The sequence below is a fragment of the Cavia porcellus genome, unplaced genomic scaffold (genome assembly GCF_034190915.1).
Source record: "Cavia porcellus strain 051 isolate PalLab524CR breed Dunkin Hartley unplaced genomic scaffold, mCavPor4.1 scaffold_21, whole genome shotgun sequence".
Lineage (NCBI taxonomy): Eukaryota > Metazoa > Chordata > Mammalia > Rodentia > Caviidae > Cavia > Cavia porcellus.
Window position 1 is genome coordinate 7,157,844 of NW_026947504.1, and position 23,501 is coordinate 7,181,344.

At 50.0% G+C, this 23,501-nt stretch overlaps 1 protein-coding gene across 3 annotated transcripts in view; it reads left to right on the forward strand.

The window, feature by feature from the left end:
• Psd2 (pleckstrin and Sec7 domain containing 2) overlaps window positions 1-23,501 on the forward strand; it is a 42,077-nt gene that overhangs the window by 12,381 nt on the left and 6,195 nt on the right. Inside the window, exons 3-14 of one of the 3 annotated variants that reach the window (XM_013141176.3) lie at window positions 622-1,065; window positions 1,462-1,656; window positions 4,022-4,102; window positions 6,133-6,201; window positions 6,883-6,995; window positions 8,036-8,096; window positions 18,147-18,237; window positions 19,567-19,610; window positions 20,465-20,655; window positions 20,811-20,881; window positions 21,245-21,402; window positions 22,184-22,328. In XM_013141176.3, the coding sequence (XP_012996630.1) occupies window positions 622-1,065; window positions 1,462-1,656; window positions 4,022-4,102; window positions 6,133-6,201; window positions 6,883-6,995; window positions 8,036-8,096; window positions 18,147-18,237; window positions 19,567-19,610; window positions 20,465-20,655; window positions 20,811-20,881; window positions 21,245-21,402; window positions 22,184-22,328 (1,663 nt within the window). The remainder of the gene's footprint in view (window positions 1-621; window positions 1,066-1,461; window positions 1,657-4,021; window positions 4,103-6,132; window positions 6,202-6,882; window positions 6,996-8,035; window positions 8,097-18,146; window positions 18,238-19,566; window positions 19,611-20,464; window positions 20,656-20,810; window positions 20,882-21,244; window positions 21,403-22,183; window positions 22,329-23,501) is intronic. The other 2 variants (XM_005006946.4, XM_003477154.5) reach the window with 2 other exon arrangements.

Consider the following 23,501-nt stretch of genomic DNA (forward strand, 5'->3'; position numbering starts at 1 on the left):
TGTCTCTAGAACCCAGCCTAGGCCTGGCAGAGCTGTCTTCACCAGGCAGACTTTGGCCTTGTGAAGCTCTGGCTTGGGGAGCTGGGAGCTGGGAGCTGGGGAGCATATAGTAAAGAGGGGAACAACAGAATATTGCATGTTGATAAGAGCTGGGGAGGACAGGGGAAACACCCTGAGGGGGGAGCGGAGAGGAGGGGCCAGCACCACGTGGGGCTGTGTGGTTGGTTGAGCTAAGAACCTCCAGGCTGTGGAGACAGCAACATCATGAGCGAGCGTGGCACTAGTTGTGACAGGTAGATACCCACAAGCTCAGGCCCGACTGGGAGAAGAGGCCTCTCAGTTATTTACTGAGACACATATCTGATACCTACTGAGAGCAGGGCCTGGGTTGGGCACCTAGGGGCAGGGACCACATTTGTCCTTTGTTTTGCTGTCCCCAGTCCCCAGCCGAGCATCTGGTCTCTGGTGCTCAGTTAGTATTGGCTGAATGAGCAAAGACACAGGACACAACCCAGGCTGCTCCCTGCCCCTAGGGGCCTTCAGATGCAGACTGCTGTGGTGATCATCCCATGTGCATGAGGACACCCCGGCAGGATGGTGACTGGTCCTTGCATCCCACAGGCTTGATGGCCCTGGAGAGCCAGATGTGCGGGATGGTTTCAGTGCCACATTTGAGAAGATTCTGGAGTCAGAGCTGCTGCGAGGCACCCAGTACAGCAGCCTTGACTCCCTGGATGTGCTGAGCCTCACAGATGAGAGTGACAGCTGTGTCAGCTTCGAGGCCCCACTCACACCCCTCATCCAGCAGCGGGCCCGAGATAGCCCTGAGCCAGGGGCTGGGCTGGGTCTTGGGGACATGGGGTCTGAGGGGGACACGGGGGCAGCCGGAGGTGACGGGGAGCTGGGCAGCCCCTTGCGGTGCTCCATCTCTAGCAGCCGTTCCGAGAACGTCCTGAGCCACCTTACGATGGTTCCCAATGGGTTCCATGAGGATGAGCCCCAGGGGCCAGGCGGGGATGAAGATGACGACGATGAGGACACGGACAAATTGCTGAACTCAGCCAGGTGAGACAGGGCCCGGACTGGGAGCTGGGGGAGCCATTGAGCAGATGCAGAAACTGAGGCACAAAGGAGGCAAAGCGTGTTAAGGTGATCCAGTGTCCAAAGTCAACAAACCCCCTCCAAGGCCACCCTGTCCCTCCTCTGCCTCCAGGTTCCCACCCTGGGTCCTAATGTCCCATTCTGCTCTTCATGTTTCTCAGTGCAGCTGGGCTCAGCGAGCCACATTATGGGCATGATTTCACTTGAGGGGCTCCCACAAAATTCTGAACTGAGGTCCCCCTGCTTCAGCGGAGCTTCTTGTCCTCTCTGGACCCCAAGTGTGTCTTCAGAGGACTTGGAGTTCCTCAAACCTCACGTAGGGCCTCTGTCCCTGGCCTCTGATCCTCCTCTCCTCTGCAGTGACCCCAGCCTGAAGGATGGCCTGTCGGACTCAGACTCAGAGCTGAGCAGCTCAGAGGGGCTGGAGCCTGGCAGCACAGACCCACTGACTAACGGATGCCAGGGGGTCAGTGAAGCTGCTCACCGGCTGGCCCGCCGCCTCTACCACCTCGAGGGCTTCCAGCGCTGCGATGTGGCCCGGCAGCTGGGCAAGAAGTGAGTGCCTCCCAATCTCCTCCCCAGGCAAACCTCTGTCTTCATTAGCCTGAAGGGGAAGCTAGCTTCTTTCAGAGGTGCCCAGTACCAGGGACTCTCAACGGTCCTTCAAGGACACCTCCTCCTGCCACTGTCCTCATTCCTGGCCTTGCCCTAAATTTGTTTCCTTTCTGGGCTGCTTGGACGAGGGCTTGCTGCTCTCAGGGAGGGGTGGGGCTAGGTGGGCCCTCGGGGCTGAGGAGCAGGGTGCAGGATATAATAATTATGAAGTCCTGGTGGATGGCAGTGAGGACAGAGTGTCAGTGGCCTGCCTGATGGGACCAGGGAGAGAAGAGAGCTTGCGTGGGGCATGGGGGAGAAATGACTGGGACCTGGATCTCAGGAAGGGGTTCTTGGCACTGGTCAAGCCCTACTGTCCAGAGCTTGGGACTAGCAGAAGGTTCTGGGATCCCCAGAGCACAGGCCTTGGCTTTTAGATGGGTGCAAGGTGAACTGGAAAGATAGGGGTTCAGGGTACAGGTGGGGACTGTGGCTGAGGGAAACTGGGTACATCTTGAGGATGTCTGACAATCAGCATGGCCCCTGCCTTTGGAGCCTCTGTCAGAGAGCTACCTGTCACCATAGGAAGAGTCTGAAGTGGCAGATGCAGGCCTTGCCTCTGAGTGCTACTTACTTAAGGCTTAAGAGACGATCAGATCCTTGGCCATGAGTCAGAGCTGACATGGGAGCCCTGACAGTAGTTCAATTCCTGGATCCTTCCCGCTCCCTCCTGACCCCCCTGGCCCCGCCCATGGCCTCCACATCAATCTCACACTGGGTCCCCCAAAGGCTCCAGCAATGAAACCACAGATGCCTTCACCTCCCTGCTGGCCTGGAAGCCACTCCAACCTAATGACAACCTCCTGGAGCCTTTTACCTTTCCAACTGCTTCTCCCTCTGCAGCTGTCTCCCATCGGCGGTCAGCTGTGCTCCTCTCTCCCATCTGAAAATCAAAAGTCCCTCCCCACCTTCACAGCCCAAATCCTTAAGTGACTAAAACTCAGACAGGGCTTGAATTTATGGTCCTCCTGCCTCAGCTCCCCAGAGTGCTGGAATTACAGTTGTGTGCCACCTTGCCCAGCTTGCTGGAATGTTATAAAGCACATGCAGACACTAAGTCATTTGATACATAAGTACTTTAGCATATATCTCTGATAAGTTTGTTTATACAATTACAGTTTCTAATAAAATTAACAGCAATTTATTTTCTTTTTTTTTTTTAAACAGCAATTTCTTATGAGCTTTACCATTTGCCTTTAATTTTCTCTGATTGTCTCAAAATATTGTCTTGTCAAATCAGGAGCTGAACAAGGTCCACACTCTGCGTTCGATCTTGAAGCACTTTACAGTAGTCCCCCGCCACTTTTCAGGTTGAGGAAGCTGAGCCATTTGTCCTGAGAGACTTTCCAGGGCTGGGCTGGGATGTCTGCAGGTGTTATTTCACATGTTCCTCTATTTCCCATGGGTCCAGTGAAGGGGCAGGAGAGCTTGAGGCTTGGTTAGAATCCAGTGGAACCGGGTTCTGATTTTGGGCCAGGATTCTTCATTCCAGCCTTCTTGTGACACAGTCCTCCTTGGCCTACAACATGGCCTTGGAATCCTGTCCCACCCAGCCAGCTGGCTCTGCACCTTCTCAGCTGGACATCATGCCCACTGCACCAAGCTGTTATTGACCACCGAGGAGTGATGACTCGCATGGGGGTGCACCCACCCGGTCCTTGTCCTGAGCCCCGATATCTCTACCTTTTCAGTCTTTTTCCCACCTGACCCATCCTCCTTCCTGATTCTGTTTCCTAAAGCACATGCTCACCTCTTTTCTGAACCTCTTTTTTTGAACCACTCCTGCGCTCTCCCTGCAGGTGTCCACTCGGCAAATAGCGTCTGCAGTGCAGATGTGACCATCTGTTCAGACCCTGTGGAATCATGGCACCACCCTTCCTTTGACCTGCAGGCTATTTCCTGCCTATCTCTTGCTGACCCCATTCCCGCTTTCCAGGCCCTGGCCACATGGTGTGCTGGTGACTTTTTTGTCATATGATACGGTTTCCTCTGTCCAGATCACTTTGTGTTGTCCCATCTCCTCCCCCTTCACCTGGCTGGTGGTCATCCTTCTTGTTGGCTGAGACACCACCTCTTCCAGGAAGCCCTCCTGATCCTGCAGCTCGAGGTTGAGCTGTCAGAACCTAAATGGCCATCAGGGGAGGTTGGCAGATGGGGTGTGTGTGTGTTTCAGGGAACACAGGGCCCCTCCTCAAGTTCCCCTTGTCATTCTGCTGGACTTGGGTTAGACCCTGCTTCTAACTGACACCCTGTGTTCTCCTGGCAGCAACGAGTTCAGCAGGCTGGTGGCTGGCGAGTACCTCAGTTTCTTCGACTTCTCTGGCCTCACTCTGGACCGAGCGCTCAGGTCAGTGGGTCCGGGGTGGGATGGTGTCCACAAATGGCATGGGCAGCACACCTGGATTCTTATCCGACTTACATCATAAGCTTGCTATGCAACCTTGGCCAGGTCTCTTGACCCCTCTGGCAAGGCTGTGGGAAGAGGCCAGTGCAGCAGCTGTCTTTTATGTCCCTGCCTGCTTCATCCTCAGAGCAGCCCTGTGAGGTGGGCATGAGTCTCCCTACTTTTCAGATGAAGGATTTCTGAGCAGAGAGGTAGAGAGAGCGACTTCCTCCTAGTCACTAGGTGCCAGATGACTCTGTGAGAGGAGATTTGAGCTCAGCTCTAACGGGGGTCCGGACCAGGGAGGAGCCTCAGGAGGGCCAGGTGCAGGCCCCAAGGAGCAGGGGTGCAGTGGTGGGTGAAGCTCAGTGTCAGCAGGCTGTGGTTGCAGGAACCAGCTGAGGGGAGGTCAGGCCAGGCCATAAGGAGGACAGACAGGGTCCTGAGTCTCGGCACGGAGGTGTGTGGTGCATACATGCTAGGTCCTTTCACTGTGGCCTATGTGTCTCTTGTACAGTTTTTTTTTTGAGAGGAGGTCTGGCTACATAGATCCCTCTTGCCTCAAACTCACTGTGTACCAGGCTGGCCTTGAACTTGCTGCAATCCTCCTGCCTCAGTCTGCTGAGTTTGCAGGTGTGCGCCGTTACACCCAGGGTCTTTGTACTTTTTTTTTTTTTTTGGTACTCACAACCTCATGCTTGCCAGCCAGGTTCTGTGCCTTGAATTATATTCCCAGCCCTTGTACTTTTAAAAAAGATGTTGTTTTTATTTTTTCTCTGCTATGGTTGGGATATTTTCTATTGTTCTCCTTCTATTTCACTTATTTTTTTTTTCTCTGTCCAGTATGCCAATAAATCCATTTACTGGGTTTTAATTTTCTGTGATCATATTTTTCAGTTCTAGAATTTTCATCTTATTTAAACTTTAAAAATAAATTCTAGGCTGAGGCACTGATGCATGCCTGTGGGGCTGAGGCAGGAGGATTGTAATCTTGCTATCAGCCCAGGCAACTGAGGGAAATACCGTCTCACGAAAATAAAAAAAATGTCTGGAGATGTAGCTCAGTGTCAGAGCACTTTCCTAGTACACACATGGCCCTGGATTTAATCCTCAGTATTCTCCTCCCAAAACAAAACAAAACAAAACAAACAAAAAAATCTTCCACCCTCCTACGCCTCCAAAGCAACAAAATCAAAAACCAAAAAAACTAACTTTTATTTTCTGGTAATTCTCCATTTTCACTAATTTTTTCCATCTTTACCTCTATTCTTGAACCTATTAAAGTTCCTGTTTGCTGTCTCTGATAATGGCATCATCTGAATCATGCGTACCAGTTTCTATTGCTTGTCTCTTGGTTTCCCGTCACTTGTTCTGTCTCTGCATGCTGATGTTACACACCCTGTTCAGAACTAAGTGGCTCTAGATGTCCCCTTGTTTACTCTGTCCTTTGCTGGCAGTTAGGAGGGAGCCTGGGGACATGGTTCTAAACCGCCTGCAACTGGCTGAGGAGACAAAGTGCCGAAGCTTGGTGACGGTCAAGGTTTGCTCTGATCTTGGAAAAATCTCAGAACTTTCCACAGGCAGCCTGATGTGACCACTGGACCTCACCCTTTGGTGGATTCTAAATCCTTATTTTATCTCCTCAGTGTAGTAAAATTGCTGAAAACAAACAAACAGACAAAAACAAAACAAACAAATAACACCAAGAGCAAAATCCTCTAGGGTTTTTCCATTTAGCTTTCTTTTTTTAAAATTTTTTTTATTTTCTGAGACAGGGTCTCCCTATGTAGTTGAGACTGGCCTGGAACTCACTGTGTAGCCCAGGCTGGCCTGGAACTCATGGTGATCCTCCTGCCTCAGCCTCTGAGAGCTGGGATTGGAACCATGCGCCACCTCGCTCAGCTCAGCTCCGTTTAGCTTTTTAACCTCCTTCCTGCACCCCCTGGAATTTGGCACACGCCTAGCTGTGTGCTTACAGCTCCTCTGGTCTCCAGGTTTGTCTCTCCAGCCCCTGAAAGCCGCCAGTGTCTCGCTCTTCACTTGGCTCTTAGCAATGTCCTCAGGTAAAGCAGTTGAGGCTCCCCCCTCCCCCCCGCCCCCAGTGTCCTCCTGTCTCCAGGATCTTGGCCTTTGTGATCTTTGTTGCCTCAGCAGTTTCCTGACAGTTTAAGAAAACTGTCTGCTCTGACCTTCAAGATCCCATGGTAGAGCGAGAGTCTATTTTCTTTCTTTTTTTTTTTCTTTTTTCTGGTACCAGGAATCAAACTCACGATTCTTGCTTGCGAGGCAGGTGCTTATGCCACTGAGCTAGGTCCCCAGCCCCTAGAGCAGGAGTCTATGGGAGCTACTCAGGGTGCCAGCTCATGGCAGAGCCGCCGGTGCTGGACCGAAGGCCTGTGTGCTCTGCCAGAAGTACAGCTCAGCTGCATGCACTGGGGAGCCACAGACGGTGCTGGGGCTAAGGCAGTGCTGGTAGCAGTGTGCAGGTTCCTGAAGACGGACAGGCGTGGGAGGACAAGGGCAGAGGGTGGGTGGCAGGGCAGGTGGGGAAAGGTGGGGCGAGGATGGGCAATGGTGGGGCCAAGTCTAGGGGGCAGCCTGCGGTCAGGGTGGCAGTGCTGTGCTGGGCTTGGTGAAAAGCCCCGGGGAAGTAGAAGGCAGATGGGGGCTTCTACCCTGGTAATGAGGACCTAGACTACTTGGTGACCCTGGGAGGCCCTTAGCGCCCTTGAATTGCCTTCTAGAACCTTCCTGAAGGCCTTTCCTCTGATGGGGGAGACGCAGGAGCGTGAGCGGGTCCTCACACACTTCTCCCGCCGTTACTGCCAGTGCAACCCTGATGACAGCACCTCGGAAGGTACAGATGGCCTTGCTGCCCCACCCTGCCTTCCCAGTGTCCCCGGGCCCTGGCCCTCCCTTGCTCCTGTGGCTTACAGGAGGTGCTAAGCTAACACTGAGTGAATAACCATGGCGGGGGTGGGGGGGGGGAATGGGGCTGCCTGCTGGGCAAGAGAGCTCTGGGTGTCTTGCCCACAGTCTTTCCCAGGCCTCACGGTCCTCAGTCTTAGAAATTGAGTCTTTTGGTCTTCACACACACCCTGGTGCCCTGTCACAGTGCTGACTCCCGGAGGAGTGGGGCTCCTGGTTGGGAACTTACCAGACAATGGACCTGGATCCCAGAAATTCTGGAGACACAGGCCAAACACAGACACAGAGACACGGCCTAGGACTGAGGGCCATTTCTGGGCTTGAGGTTCAAGATGAATCTGCCCTGTCTTGTGCTCTAGGTGAATGATTTGGGGATGACAGAGCACAATGTATGTACCATTGTTACACCCCCCCCCCCACCATGTACTTTAAAAGAATTTTTTTTTTCTTTTTTGAGATGGGGTCTTGCTATGCAGTTCAGGATGGCCTTGAGCTCACCTTGTAGCCCAAGCTGGTCTCGAATTTGCAACGATCCTCTAACCTCAGCCTCCGGAGTGCTGGGATTACAGGTGGAGCCACCATGCTTGGCCTGTACTTTAAAATTTTGTTGTAGTTTTTTTCTTTTGCTTTTTTGCTTTCGTTTTATCTATGAATAAAATGGATTAAAAAAATAAATAAAGACAAGGTTTTAAACAAAAGATGAATCTACTCACAGAGGCAGGCGTCTGGCCTAGAGCAGCCCAGAGCCACCATGTTCTCTCTGAGGGAGGGGACAGCTCTGGCCTGGGGCAGGCAAGTGTGACTCTGTGGTGGGGCAGGTGGGAGCATCACACAGGCTCCAGCCCTGAGGGCAGGTGGCTGGCTGCTTCCTGTCCCCAGGCCTCCAGGCTGGTGCTGTCGCTATGAGGGACAGTTGGGAAGCTGAGGGTGGGGATGCTCATGCTGAGGACGCTGCCATCTCTGATTTAGATGGGATCCACACGCTCACCTGTGCCCTGATGCTGCTCAACACGGACCTGCACGGACATGTGAGTCGAGGGGAGAGAGGTGCCAGGCTGTGCCGCCCTCAGGGTGACCCTGTCCCCAGCCTCCTTACTGAGCTCTCTTGCTCAGTGACTGTGTTTCTTTTAGCAGACCTGGGAGTTGGGCAGCTTGGTTTCTAGTCCTGATCCGGTACAGTCTGATCTGCCAGGGATCTGCCAGGGTTCTGGCCCCCACACATGGCAGCAGGAATGGTCAGGGCTTGGGGGAGTGCAGGGGATGTGCCGAATAAGATGTGTGCTCCTAGGCCGGCCCATGGCGCTCACTGCTAAGTGTTGTGCGCTCTTTCTGCCCCAGGCCTGTGTGTGGCCAGGCAGCCCCTCCTAATCACACAGTGGCCTATGCTGAAGTGGCCTTCCCGGCACCCCCTTCACTCCTGCCAGGACCTTGAGTGGCCCGGCAGGTGCGGGGCACCCCTGGAGGCTGGGTCTGGTCCACGCCCAGGCAGCCTGTGTGCTTCTTCCCATGGCTCTCTAACTAACTCCGCCTTCTCTCCTCTGCTGCGGGGACCCTCTCGGGGCTCTCCTGCCCTCCCTCAGGTGGTAAGTGTAGCGAGTGGTGTGCATGCCCTGTGTGCCCCATTTCCATGCCACCCTCCTGTGTCTCCATCACACCATTTGGCTCCACCCAGCCACTGTTTTGCCATCGCCTCCAGCAGCGGGCAGAGTGCCCTGTTGGGTTAGGGATGCTTCTGTGCCTGCAGGACGATAGGTCAGTGTGTCTGGTTGCAGAATGAACCAGGAAAGTCTAGGTGATAGGTAGAAGAAGGAACTGGGAAAGACTTCACGTTCTACTTTTGTCTTCATTGCTGTGTGCCTCTGGGTAAGTCACTGGCCCTCGAGGAATCTTAGGTTCTGCATCTGTTGATGGGGAGAATAATGATTTTCCCCAAAGTTCTTGTGGAGGATGAGGAGTGGTGACTGATACAACATCAAGTGTCAGGGTCTGGCTCCTAGTAAGGAGTTAATTACGCACAGTACTCGTACGGAAGAATAACGGTAGGAGTCAGGATACATATTGAACTTAAATGACAGCAAGTCAATGGACCTGGGCTGCAGGCCCTTAGAGGGCCAGGACGATGGGGACCACAGTCTGATGGTAGCTGGAGCAGGCATGGGGTAGGGCAGGGGCTCCCTGAGCTGGGCTCATGGGCACATGGGGGCACTGACCCTGGGAGGCTTGGGCTTGGGCATCCTTTCAGGAAGAGCAAATGTGCGGCGGTGTTGGGGAAGTCAGCCCAGGGTACTGCCTGAGTGGAAAACAGGAGAGAAGCTGTGTGTATTCCCGGCCTGCAAACGGGCCACAGTGCCTGCAACCACTCAGCAATGCTTACTGTGCAGGTGTCACTGGCTCCCTTCAAAAGGTGCTGAACCTGCCCGTCCACTCCTGTGCCCACCCCAGCCTGCCTGCGGGCAATCTCAGGGCTGCAGCACTGCTGGGCCCAGCTTTGGATGCCCATTTCTGCTGCTAAGCACTTGTGTTGAGGGCAGCAGCCTCTGCTCCATGGTCCCCAGGGGGAGAACAGCCTGGCCTGGCGGCCTTAGCTGCCTGTGACCCGCATTAATGCTGTCAGTGAGGAGAAACTATGCTTTGTAGGTCAAGAACTCAGCACCTTTGTACTTGATGCAAATGGATACTGAAAATCTGTACCCCTCCTTTCTCTCTCTCTCTCTCTCTCTCTCTCTCTCTCTCTCGGTGTTGGGGATCAGTCTCAGAACCTTGATCATGCTGTGCGAATACTGTACATTCCCAGCCATTAAAAAAATTTTGTTGTTGCCCAGGCTGGCTTGGAAAGCCTCTGTCTCGTTTCCTGCAGAGCGGGAATTACAGGTGTGCACCGTTGCGCGTCTGCCTCTCTCTTGAGGCAGTACTGCCCAGTGACTAGGAAGGAGGATTCTGGGTCAGGGCTCTTTACATTTCTTCATTTGACAGTTACAGGACCTGGAGCGGGATACTCACCTCTGTTTCCCCATTGTGTAGTTCCCATGAAGCTGTACAGAGCTGGGACAGGAGGAGTGCTTTGCCCAAGACCTGGTAGTCACAGTCCGGTGAGCTCTTGAGAGGCCCTGTGCTGTGTCCTGTGTCCCCTGTGCTTCGCCTCCCTCTGCCCCTTGTTAAACAGGAACTCAGTGCCTGGGGGAAGGTGGGGTCTTAGGAACATGGGCTGTGCTGTACCGATGAAAGAGTTCTGTCAGAGCGGGAGCAGGATGGACAGTGGAAACTCTGGATGGGCATAGCCTGGGCGAGGACTTGTGTGGACTCTCGGTATTGGAGGCTTAACAACTATCCTTTCCACTGAACACTGTTTTGTGATTCATGAAAAGACAGAAGGAACCCTGGCTTGGGAAGCCCACCTGCTAGCTAGAGGACATGGCAACACACAGGGAACAAATGGTTACAAGGACGAACAGGTCAGGGAAGGTCTCTGGGGTTAGGGCAGAGACCTGTAGGCTCAGCAAGGACCAGTTATGGAAAGATCTGGCCAGAGTGCCAGGCAAAGGGGCCAGAAAGTTTACTTTCCACCTATGGCTACGAGGTATAGGGCTGGTATGAATGAATGTTTGTATTTGAACGCTTTTTTTCACTTCTTTGAGTCTACACGTAGTAATGGACTTGCTGCACCATGCGTGCCAGCATTCTGGGTAAAGAATACTTTTGAAGATCCACAAAACTGTTTCCATAGTGGCCGTTAGTGTGTGGGAAGGTGAGAGGTAAGTGACAGGGCAGACAGGGTGATGGACATAGAAGGGACTGAGAGGGAGACCTCTTGAAGGTCCATCTGACAAGACTTGATGATGGGGTTGGTCAGTGAAAGTGGAATAATAATGAGTTTACTGGTCAGCTTTCCTGTCACTGGGTAAAATGCTCGACACCAGCACAACTTAGACGATGTTCATGAACTAATGGAATAGAGGCTTATTTGGCTATGGTGTCGGGTGCAGCCCGTGGTAGGCTGTCTCCAAAGCAGAAAGGCTTGGCAGAGGAATACTCTCATCTTATGGCAGAGGCAGAGCAGGGGACAGTGCCAGAAAGGAAGGGACCAGGACACACGACACCTGCATGACCTGCCCAGACATTCCTCAAAGTGTGCTCTCCTAATTCCCCTAGTTTGGTCTGAAGTCAATCAAGTTGAAAATCCAGCTTGACTGTCACAGATAGCTTCAGCATCTGGCTAGCTGGGGTGCTATTTCCAGAGAAGAAGTTAAACTTTTATGTTGGGGAGGGGGCGAGTACCATGAGGACACTGAGGGGACAGTGGGTTCAGAGAGTCTGGGGCCCGGTGGAGGTGTGTGGGCTGAAGAGATAGGGGTGGTGTTTGCTGGCATCCTAGTGGGATTTAAAGCCACAGGACTGATCGAGTGCCCTGAGGAGAGAGGCAGCCTGACGGTTAAGTCTGAGGCCCAGAAATACTCGGAGGAAAACCAGGACCAGGAGAGACTTTTAGACAGTTAGAGAAGTCGTAGAAAAATCAGGAGTGTGCTGTCTCAGAAACCAGAAGAAGAAAGAGGGTCAGAGAGAAGGGAGAAGGAATTGAAGAGGGAGCCAAAATGGCATCTGGAAGCTTAAAGAAGAGAAAAAAGTGTCCGTGGCCGGGTTGGAGAATGGGGAGCAGACACATTGGCAGGGTGTAATAGTGCTGTTGGGAGCTCTGCACTCCCATTTAGTTGTGCTTGTGAATATAAACCTCAACCAGTTAGCATGACTTCTTCTCCAAGCTTATTCATTTGGTTGGGCTTAGACTCAGGCACGGTGCAGAAAATTAGTTGGATTTTACCTTGGCTGGGGTTTTCCTAACCAAATATGACAGAAGCGGAAAGAGGCAAGAGAACATTCATAGGGAAGGTGTTAATGATGGGGCCTGGAATATAAGTGGGTTAAAAAAAGGAAGTAAGAATATCTGGATTTTCATAGAAGGTCAAAGGGTTGTTGGAGTGAGGAGGACAGAGGATGGGTCAGGAGGGTCCCCTTGAAGTGGGGTGTTGGCAGCGGGAGGTCACAAGATGAGCGGGAAGGGAAGATGTCGGAACGTGGTGGTTTTTGGCCTCCAACCTAGAGAATGTGGCAGCTTGTGTTACCTGGAGATGGAGAGGATACGAGAAATCGGAGTGGTGCTTGGGGTGTGCAGCCTCTGGCACTGGGTAAAGGACTGAAGGCTGGGCTCAGGGAACTGTCAAGCTGGAGGCAGGAGAGAGGCGGCAGTGGGGGGGGGGTCCCTCTGGGGAGTCCACGCCGAGACAGAGGTGAGTTGTTTCAGGAGAAGTTTGAATTTTCCCAGACGTTGGTTGCTTGAGGCACGGTGGTGAGTGGCTGGGGAGGGGGTGGGGGGACTTGGTGGGGGGTTTGAGGGATAGATGCAGGGTTTGACTGCTATCCTGAAGGCCACGTGGGAGAAGGGGGTGACAGAACTGATGGCCACAGAACCTCACTCAAGGGAATACTGCTGTAAGTAAGACTTTGTCAGGATTTGCAAATAGCAGCGTTTTCCTGTTCAGAGAACTTTCGTTCAGCTCCTCCCCTCCCTGAAGATGATCTGCTGCTCATCCTGCCTCGTCCTGCTTCTGCCAGTGAGCCTTAAATCCTGGACTTCAGTGGTGTCCAGAGGGCCTGGGCAGCAGCCCCACTCCATTCAGCCTCTGCCCTGGGTAAGGAGATCGGCTTGGGAACATGGTCATCCTGGCCCGAGAAGGCAGGACCTCAACTGTGGCCAGATTGGCTGTGATTTGTTTCTGCTAAGAGACAGAAGATGTGGCTGAGGTCTGAGGGCCAAGGGTAGCCTTTGGGCCCGGCTGACCCAAATCGGAGTGGGAAGAAGACAAGAACTGGGAACTCAGAAGTCCCAAATCATGTACCTTTCTTGAGTTTTGGAATAAATTAGATACATCTTCCCTGCCCCACACATCTTTTTACCTTGATGATGATGATGATGATGTTTTATTATTATCATTATTTTTATTGTCTTTTGAGACAGGGTTTCACTATGCAGTTCAAGTTGGCCTTGCACTCCCTTTATAGCCCAGTCTGATCTCAAACTCACAGCAATTCTCCTGTCTCAGCCTCCTGAGTGCTGGGATTACAAGTATGTGCCACCACACCCAGGTTGATGATGATATTTTAAAGCAGAAAACTTATCCACTTTGATTTCACTCCTTTGCAATTTGATTCGTGTCCACCTTTTGGCATCATGAATTTGTCTCCTCAGAGTGCCCAAAGTGGCACCGTGAGCTTCATGTGCAGATTTTTCACTTGATTTTCTTAGCTGAAGTGCCAAGAAGCAATACAAAAAAATTTTTTTTGGTCCCAGGGATTGAACTCAGGATCTTGCACTTACCAAGCAAGTGCTTGAACCGCTGAGCTAAATCCCTGGCCCAGCAATGCAAATTTTTGTTTGAATATCTATTTTTTGTTCTTTTGGGTATATACCTAAGATAGCCTTGCTGGGTCATGTGATAATTCTCTCCTGCATTTAATTTTTTAAGGAAGCGCCAAAATGTTTACCTTCGCGACTGAAGTACTATGGTGAATGTTTAAATAAATAAAAAAAACTAGGCCAGGTGTGGGGGCTCATGCCTGTAACTCCAGCATCTGGGAGGCTGAGGCAGGAGGGTCTCTGCAGGTCTGAGACTGGCCTGGGCTGCAAAGTGAGTTCAAGGCCAGCCTGAACTGCATAGTGAAGCGCTGTTTCAAAAAACAAAACAAAACACCCCAAAATCTTATTGCAGTAAAAGACAGATTGCCGCTAATCTTCCTCAAAATGTTCTCCATTGTGTGGAACACACTTATCATCCTTGCCACTTTCTGAAGAAAACAAACAAGCAAAAAAACTGGTACAAAACATCAAAATCAAAAAACAAAACAACCAAACAAAAACAACAAAAGAAAGTGCTAATAACAAAATGAGGGAGAGTATTTTGAGGGAAATTAATGGCAATGACTTTTACTATAATAAATTTTAAAAATTGAAACATTCATTGTATATTATGATTTCACTTGGTCCTTTACATTCCCACTAGAAATGACCTTGGCTTCCATTTCTCTGTATCCTCGCCAGCCTTCTTCTTTTTCTTTTTCTTCTTTTTTTGGTGTGTGTGACAGTCTTTTTTTTTTAAATCGGTACCAGGGATCGAACTCACGACTGCCTGCTTGCAAGGCAGGCGCTTATGCCGCTGAGCTAAATCCCCAGCCCCTACCTTTGCATTCTTAAAATTCATTCCATTTGGATGTGGTGTATAGTCCTTTTAATAGTTGCTGGATTTGGGTTGCCAGTATTTTTCTGAGGATTTTTGTATTTGTATTCATAAGAGGTATTACTCTATAGTTTTCTTTTCTTGTGATGTTTCTGTCTGACGTTAGTATCCATATAATGCTGGCCTTAGGTGGGATCTGTTATCTCTTCTTCCTGGGAAGAGTTTGAAAGGATTGATTTTAACTTTTAAAAAATGTTTTTAAAAATTCACCGATAAAGCTATCTGGTCCTAGGCTTTTTCTTGTGAGCCTTTTGATTATTGATTTATTCTCTTTCCTTGTTATATATGTTTATTCAGATTTTCTATTTCTGCTTGAACCAGTTTTTTAGTGTGTGTTTCTAGGAATTTGTCCATTTCCTCTTGGTTATGTTGCAGAAATCTGATATCAAATCAGAGGGAACACCCTTTGCACAGAGGAGCCTGGAAGGTCCCCTGGTGGACTGGGGACTATAACACAGTCCGAATCTCCGGTATGGATGGAGAGTGAAACAGACTTTTCTACATTTTGGAAGTACAAAAGCTGATTGCAGGTTCTCATAGAATTGGTTGCATGAACCAAATCATATGTTGTCAGGCAGATTTGTTCTGGGCAGGTGATTCCGAGGAGTTGCTTACCGTAAGGCATGAGCAAATAGGGGAGGGAACTGGGGCTGAGGAGGTGGCTGAAAGTAAGCATGTCCTTGATTAGTTATTTCAGCGGGGCAGCCCTTGAAAATAGAGTATGTTGGGGCTGAGGATTTAGCTCAGCGGCATAAGCACCTGCCTTGCAAGCAGGCAGTTGTGAGTTCGATCTCCGGTACTGGAAAAAAGAAAAAAAGAAAAAAAAAAGAAAAGAAAAAAAAAAAGATACAAAATAGAATATGTCAGACAGTACAGGCAGTCCAGATGGGTGTGGTCAGACTGAGGTAGGTTGGACTCACGCTGATTTGCAGTTGACATGGTCAGTCAAGGCTGGCGAGTCTAACGCTCTGGCCGTGTGGTGGGCTGGGTGAGCACATCTTGTCTTAACAGAGCATTAGACTTGATTTTTAATTTTTCTGTCACAGTTATATTATTTTTGGACATGATAATTTAGTATGCTTGCTGTCTTTTTGGGCTGCTTGCTCTTCCTATTACTAAGTGAACAGTGTTAAAATCTCCAACCAAACTTTCCAATGTGTGTTCTTTTAGTTTTGTTAATTTTTGTCTTCTGTATTTTGAAGCTATGCCAATAGCTATGCTAGCTGTTTATACTACAGATTTAGGATGGTTACACTTTCTTGTGGATTCATCTTTGTGTCATCATGAAAATGTTTCTTCTTATCTCTAGTAATGCTTTTGACGTTCAAATCTATTTTAAAGATATTAGTATAGCTATACTGGAATTCTTTTGTTAGTTGCATAGTATGTCTTTTTTTGTGTTTTTGCTTCCAAACTGATCCTTTATATTTAAGGTGTGACTTTTATATCATATTGTTTTTTTAAAAAACAAGACTGACAATATTTTTAAATTTGACTACTTTATGAATTATGATATATTTGATTTTTTGGGGGTCTTTTTTGAGACAAGGTTTCACTATGCAGTTTAGGCTGGTCTTGAACTCACTTTGTAGCCCAGGCTGACCTCAAGCTTACAGTGATTCTCCCGCTTCAGCTTCCTGAGTGCTCGGAGATATATTTGAGTTTAAATATGATAGAACACTGTTTTTTCTTCAGGCTTATCCATTCCGTGTTCCTTTTCTCTCTCCTTTCTTGCCTACTTTTATGTTAAGTATTTTTTAGAATTTTATTCCCAGTCTGGTAGCTAGTTGGTTGTTCCTTCTTTCAGAATTTTCTCTGTGGTTTGCAAATGCATCTCTGACTTACTGGAGGACTTTTATGACTTCCTAGAATTTTAGTTCCATTTACTGCTTATATACAGCTACATGTGTACATAACTTACACATTGCTGTCACATGCTTTGAAGTACTGTGTCTGTGCATGTTTTATCACTGCTTGTCACAGTCAGTGCTCAGAGTTACGCACGCTTCCTGCTGCTCTTCAGCTCTCTGCCTCTGCACGCCTCGAGCTGGAATAATTTTCCCTCTGTCTGAGAGCTCTCTTTCGATTTTCCTTTCTTCAGTTTTTTTGGGAAGTATGACTGGGTGTTTCTCAGGCCCCTTGTTCTCAGTGGGCCCTGAACTCCGCTTTTCACTCTCTGGCCCCACAAGCCGCCCCAGTCGCTCGTCTCTGGGCAGCTCTTGGGACTGGCGGGAGCCTCGGGAGCAAAGCTGCTGCCTGTGGAGAACGCTCTCCGCTTTCCCATGTTGAAGGATCTTAGCCTTGGAGTAGTCACTGATCTTCTATCTCAGATGTTTTATTAATATATCAACTCACACCTTTTCCTATTGGGAAGGTTCTTCTGCTGCAAGATAATTTATCATTATTAGGGCTGGAAATCTTGCCAGTTGTTTTCTTAATTTTGCAGTCCTGACTAATGGCTGAGGTCCGGGGAGGGAGTAGAACTAGAAGACAGTGTTATCGGTGTTGGTCTTGTACGCCTCTATTACAGATGCACGTCTCTGTGGCTCTCTGCTGCGGACGAACACACAGCTAGGTACATGTTAAAAACATATGTACTGTGTACATGTGAAACAGATGCATATCCAGGCACAGAGAGGATTTCCTTAACCCTTTGGAGAAAGTGTAGAAAATTCTTGCTTGTCAGTATATAAATCCTTGCACTATTGTTTTTCAAATTATTTCTATGGTATGAGAATATTTCATATGATGTTAATAATTTTTCTTTGTTAAAATGGTACCAACATCAATAAATTTGGGTAAATGTACTTGGGACCCCTGAAAAACTGCCACACACAAGCATGTTAAAGACTTGAAAGCATGTAAATAAGCTTATTTGATTATAATGTTATTTTTTGCAAGAATATCTATTCTTATCTCATGGAGTACTAGGATTCTGTAGGTAAATCTGGGGAAACCTTGCTTTTAGCAAACCTCAATTCACATAAGTCTCACAAAGGTGGGGCACCGCCTCGTGCGTCATGTGGGGGTGCTCTAAGAAGTCAGAAAGTGTGAGCATCGGGTTTGGAGGGCTCAAGCCCCTCTACTGCTCAGTAGCTAAAACAAGGCAGAACTTGAGGGTGCACTCCGAGGCTTGGTGCTTCCAGGAGTGAAGCCATCTGCTCCATTCTCTGTATCCGCCCGGGTCAGCAGGGGGCACCTATTTGTGCTGGTGGGAATTGACTTTTAACTTTGTAAGACCAAATTCTCCCTTATTTCACCTGCCTTTTGGAGGTGTTGCTGCTCCTCTGTGCAGTGAGAGGGTGAGGCTCAGGAGCCGAGCGGCCTGGGTTCAAGTCCTGGTGCCGAGTGACCCTGGGCTGAAGGAGCGAGCGGAGAGAGCACAGGCCTTGATGTCAGGGCCGCCCGGCCCTGCACTGCCTCGCTTTGATCACGGCGCGTCCTTCCACCTCGCTGCCCCTTGGCGCCCTTACTCTGTGGTGAGAAGGAAATAAGGCGATGCATGTCGAGTGCACACCTGGACACAGTGGGCAACCTGGCGAGTGTCAGGGTCACACTTCATCCACACCTGACTCCTTCTTCTGAGTTTGAAGAGAACCCCAGGCCTTTGTGGTGCTTGAAGAGAACCTTGAATGTGAAGAGAGTTTTGTAAACTCTTGGAGACAAAATCCAAGCTGTTTTATCTTCATTACTGCCCTTGATGCTGCCTCATCTCCTCTGGCTGGGCAGGGCTGGCTGTGGGGACCACACTGCTGTCCTTCCCTACTCTCAGGTGGAACAATTTCTCCATCACAGAACATTGGCAAGAAGATGTCCTGCCAGCAGTTCATTGCCAACCTGGACCAGCTGAATGATGGCCAAGACTTTGCCAAAGACCTCCTGAAGGTATTACCTGCTTAGGGTCAGCGTGTCCATAGGTGTGCACTGGGTGGGTGGAGAGAAGTCTCTGACCTTCAAAATCCTGGCATTCCAGACCCTTAATACCAGGGACAGGGCCACCAGGACTTTGGGACAGAGTTAGAGACTATCCAGCTCAATTGTTCTGTGTTCCCTGAGTTACTTAGGCTTTGTGAGATTTGTTTTTAATGCTGCAGTTATGATTGCTGTCACAGTAAAAATCCTCACTGTCACCAATAGCACAGCTGCCACCTCCTCTACCACGACAGTGCCTTCACTGCAACCAGCAGCAGCAGCACCAGCACTGTGGGGAAAAGCCTCATAATTCCTACCGCATCAGCAGGAATTCAAGGAATCAGTTTTCCTTTTGTCTTTTTTCTTTTTTTTGTATCGGTACCAGGGATCAAACTCACGACTGCCTGCTTGCAAGGCAGGTGCTTACGCCGCTGAGCTAAATCCCCAGCCCCCAGTTTTCCTTTTAGGATTAAGCCTCGGATGGATCTTTGGTCTTTGCAGTCTAGTAAGTTCTCCTCCTTGAGGGAAGAGGAACAGTACTTCTGGAAGACAAATGAATTCATTTTTAGATAGTGAATTTTAATAACTTTGTAGTACCAGGAGGATAGTTGAATAGTGAGGCTGGTGGTAAGTATGCACAATTATGTTGTCAATTAAAAAATAAAACTAAAAAAGAGAACATTGTCTCCACAGCTACCTTCTTTGCCATGAAAAAGCATTTATTTAGAAAATATATATGATATCAAATCACCATCCACCTAACTGCTTTTCCCCATCTACTCATTCACTCTACCTCTCCACCCACCCAGCCACTGAGCCACTTGCCTTCCTGAGTACACACTCTTTCACTTACACCCACACCTTCACTCCCAAATGCTGCCTAACACACTGGGCACTCACTGTGTACCCACCTTCCCCATCCCTTTCCCCATATATCTGTGTGCTCACCCATATTCCTGTCATCCATCCATCCATCCATCCATCCATCCATCCATCCATCCTGTTGAACATCTGCTACATGTTGAGTTCTAGATTATACACTGGAGATTCAATAGTGAGGCAATTCCTGACTTTGTGAAGCTGATTGTCTCCTCAAGGGACAGACAGTAAATGATTGCACCATCAAATACCACCCATCCATACATCCACCCATCCACTCACTTATGCGTTCAACAAATATGAATCAAATACTGACTTTGCCCATTAGTTGAAAGGATGCTTCCTCATGGCACCCTCCTTACTGGAGTAGATGGGGATTTCTGTGACTCTTTATTTGAACTCCTTTCTTTTCTTCTCTTCCAGACCCTTTACAATTCCATCAAGAATGAAAAGCTGGAATGGGCTATGTGAGTAGTGCGCCTGGGCACAGGCATGGGGAGACTAAGCTGGGAGTGAGAGTAGCTGGGGGTGTTACTAGGCCTGCTGACCACTCTCCATGGTGCTGATCCTTCCCAATCCAACCCCCTGACAACACCTGTACAGCTGGCCAACATATCTCTTTTTGGGTTCATTTTTTTTTCTTTTTTTTTACTTGGTAACAGAAATTGAACGCAGGGCCTCACACTTGCCAGGCAGGTACTGTGCCACTAAGTTAATTCTTGGCCCTCTGGGTCCATTTTGATAAACAGTGTATACTGTTTACATTGCTGTCAAATAGACTGAACTGCAGATTTAGTTCGATGGTATCCACAGCTGGTTTTCTGTACTGAAGAGGCACATATTCCTTATAACCCTGAGGGTAGGACTGTGTTCAAGGGATCACTGATCTTGGCAGTGAGGAGGGCAACTGTCACTTACTTTACCCTATGTGGTCAGTGAGGTGCTCAGGCATCTGGAGAGAGCGATAGTGACCATGCTGATTGGAGAAGCTACGAGACACCCTAGGTGGAACCCCTTCCTGCTCTGCTCTCCAAGGCAGCCTGTGGCTTTGGGTCTGTGTAGAGGCTTAGGGACCTCTATTCCTTTGATAGGGCTGGACTTTTCTACTAGGGCTCCCATGGTGAGCCCACACTTCATGGGCTTCATCTACTGACCTGCCCTCTGGCAGCATGAGGTGGTTCATGATGCAGCTTCAGTCTGCCCAAGGGTTAGTGCCAGTGCCCATCCACACTGGCTCATAGAGGGTAGTTGATGAGAGAGGATGTGGTGATGTGGGGACGGGCCTTCCTGGAGGTGGCACTCAAGCCTGGTACTTTCCTAGTGATGAGGATGAGCTGAGAAAATCTCTGTCTGAGCTGGTGGACGACAAGTTTGGGACAGGCACTAAGAAGGTGACCCGGATTCTGGACGGCGGTAACCCCTTCTTGGATGTCCCTCAGGCTCTCAGCGCCACCACCTACAAGCATGGCGTGCTGACTCGGAAGACTCACGCCGACATGGATGGCAAGAGGAGTGGGTGTCAGGCTGGGGGAGGGGGGAAGGGGAGGGATGTTGGCTCAGGTGCCCAGCCCCTGGCCACTCCTCTGGGGATGCACATGCAGGGGAGGCAGGGTAGGAGACACTGGAGTGGGTGTTTGTGGCTGCACTACCTGTGCCCCCCTCCCCAGCACCCCGTGGGAGACGTGGCTGGAAGAAATTCTACGCAGTGCTCAAAGGGACCATCCTGTACCTGCAAAAGGTGAGGTCTTTCCTAGGCAGGACCAGCTCAGTCCCATCCAGCCTTTGATTTGTGGCACTCAGGGGCTCCTGGGCAGGACCTAGGGCTTGGCGGGGTGGGTGGGGGGGAGTCTGGATCCTTCCTCCATCAGGGCCTTGGGACTCAGGTTCATGTAGGCCTTTGACTGTTTTGGGAGGGGTCTTTGAAATGTCCAGTGATTCTGTGGATACTTAGTGTCAGGCCTCTAGGGCAGACATGTACAGGAGAAAGGTACCTAGAGTGCTTGTCACTGGGAAGGAGGGAGACGGAAGGACAAAGGGGAGAGAGTGGGGCACATGGGGCCGTAGGCTGGGGCCTGGCAGTGACAGAACCCCTGCTCCACAGGATGAGTACCGGCCGGACAAGGCTCTGTCAGAGGGTGACCTGAAGAATGCCATTCGTGTGCATCATGCTTTGGCCACCAGGGCCTCTGACTACAGCAAGAAATCCAACGTGCTCAAACTGAAGACTGCCGACTGGAGGGTCTTCCTCTTCCAGGCCCCGTAAGATCCTGAACCTCTGTGTCTACTAGGCTCGGCCCCTGTACCATGCACTCCACATGCAGCCCTCTCTTGGTAGCCACACCCCAGATTTCCAAGCATAGCAGCCACAGAGCCAGTGTGTTTGTCCCTTTGGCATGGGGCAGCAGTTGCTTTGGGCCCTGCAAAGTGTAAGCTCTCAGCAGGCAGTGGGGAGTGGTTAGAAATGCAGCTGTGCTGGCCCATCCTTGATCTACCAATCAGGAACTTCGTGATGGGGCTCAGAGCTATGCTGCCACTAGCCCTGCGGGGCTGCCCACCTGTGCCAACATCCCTGAGGGATGGGGACGATGGACTCTTTATAAATCATCCTTGATTGTCAATCTGTGGTCCGGTAGGGAAGATGCTGCTCCCGCTGGCCTGTGGCGCCTCACTCTGCTGTGCGTCACACTTCTGTGGCTTGAAACTGGGTTTTCACATTTCAGATGAGCTTACAAGGAGGGAGATGGGTAGGTGAGGCTGAGGACCCGAGTATAAGGGCTGAGAAGGCAGCAGGGATAGGACAGGAGGGCTGAGGGGGACCGCCGCTTGCCCATTGCTGGTCATCTTCTGCGCTCACGGGCTCCAGGGCCATCAGCTCTGTCTAAGTCCACCCAGCCAAGTGCTCTACCATTCTGCCCTCCTTCCCCTGTCTATGTAAAAGTATGAGTGTCTGTACCAGGCCTGTTGCTGGCTACTGGGTGTGTGTGTCAGGTAGCAAGTTCTATTGTGAGAAACCGGCACCCACCCTCCGCCCTGTCCCCAGGAGCAAGGAAGAAATGCTGTCGTGGATCCTAAGGATCAACCTGGTGGCTGCCATCTTTTCAGCCCCAGCCTTCCCAGCTGCCGTCAGCTCTATGAAGAAGTTCTGTCGGCCCCTGTTGCCCTCCTGTGCCACTCGTCTTTGCCAGGTACAAGTGCCTGTGTTCATGGTGCCACCGCACAGGCTGCTGCCCCCAGCTCAGAACACTCAGAACACCGGGGTGGTAGCATCACCCCGGTTCTTTCTCTCAGTCCAGGGCGCCTGGCCCTGCACTGAGGGGCGCCAGGAAAGGACAGATATCCTCCTCCATGGCATGTGCCTCATCCCTGTTTATAGGTGGGGAGACTAAGGCCACGTGTCACACAGAGACCAACTCTTCTGTGGTGGATAGCATGGGGTGAGGGTGGGGGACAGCCCTACGGCGTGGTTGTGGGTTGTGTTGTTTGCATAAGTGTGAGAGGTCATGGGTGTCTTAGGGAGCTAGGGACAGGCGAGACATGGGTGCCCTTAGCCCGGTGCTCTTTTGATTTTACTTTACAAAATATTAACCTGTTACCTATGAAAATAAATGGGGTTCACTGTGATATTTCCAAACATGCATACATCATACACTGACCATGCCCATCACTCTCCCACCCTGGCCACTGCTCCTACACCGTCCTCCCAACTGTCTTCCCATTCCCTGGGCAACCTTCTTCTAAGTTTCTACAAATTAGTGATGACATGAAATACCATGTCTTTCTATGTGTGTAGCTCATTTACCTTAACATGACAGGATTTCATTCTTCTTTACGGCTGAGTTGTACTCCATGGTGTGTATTTCACACCGTATTTTCTTTATCCAGTTACCTGTTGATGAGCACCTGGCCTGGTTCTGTATCTTGGCTTCTGTGAATGGTGCTGTGATAAACATGGGGTTCAGGTTTCTCTTTTGCATGCTGACTTTGTCTGTTTAAGATGTAACCCTGGAGCGGGATGCTAGAAGTTGTAGTTTTGGTTTTTTGAGGAACCTCCACACTGGTTTCCATTATGGCTATACTAATTTACAGTCCCACTATATAAGAATTCCTTTTTCTTCACATCCTTGCCAGCATTTTGTTTTAAAAATAATATGCAAACTGTTTGATGTTTTCACTTATCCTTAGATGTTTTATTTGAATCCCTTCAAAAAACTCATCTCATCAATACTTCAGGGTTTCAGGGTGTTTTGGGAGAGAAAAGGTTGGATAGATAGTGGCGCAGAACTTGAGAGGCAGAGGGCAGGGAAGCATCAAACTGTCTGTCTGTCAGCCAGCGGTTCCTTTCCCTTTGGGCCCGTCTC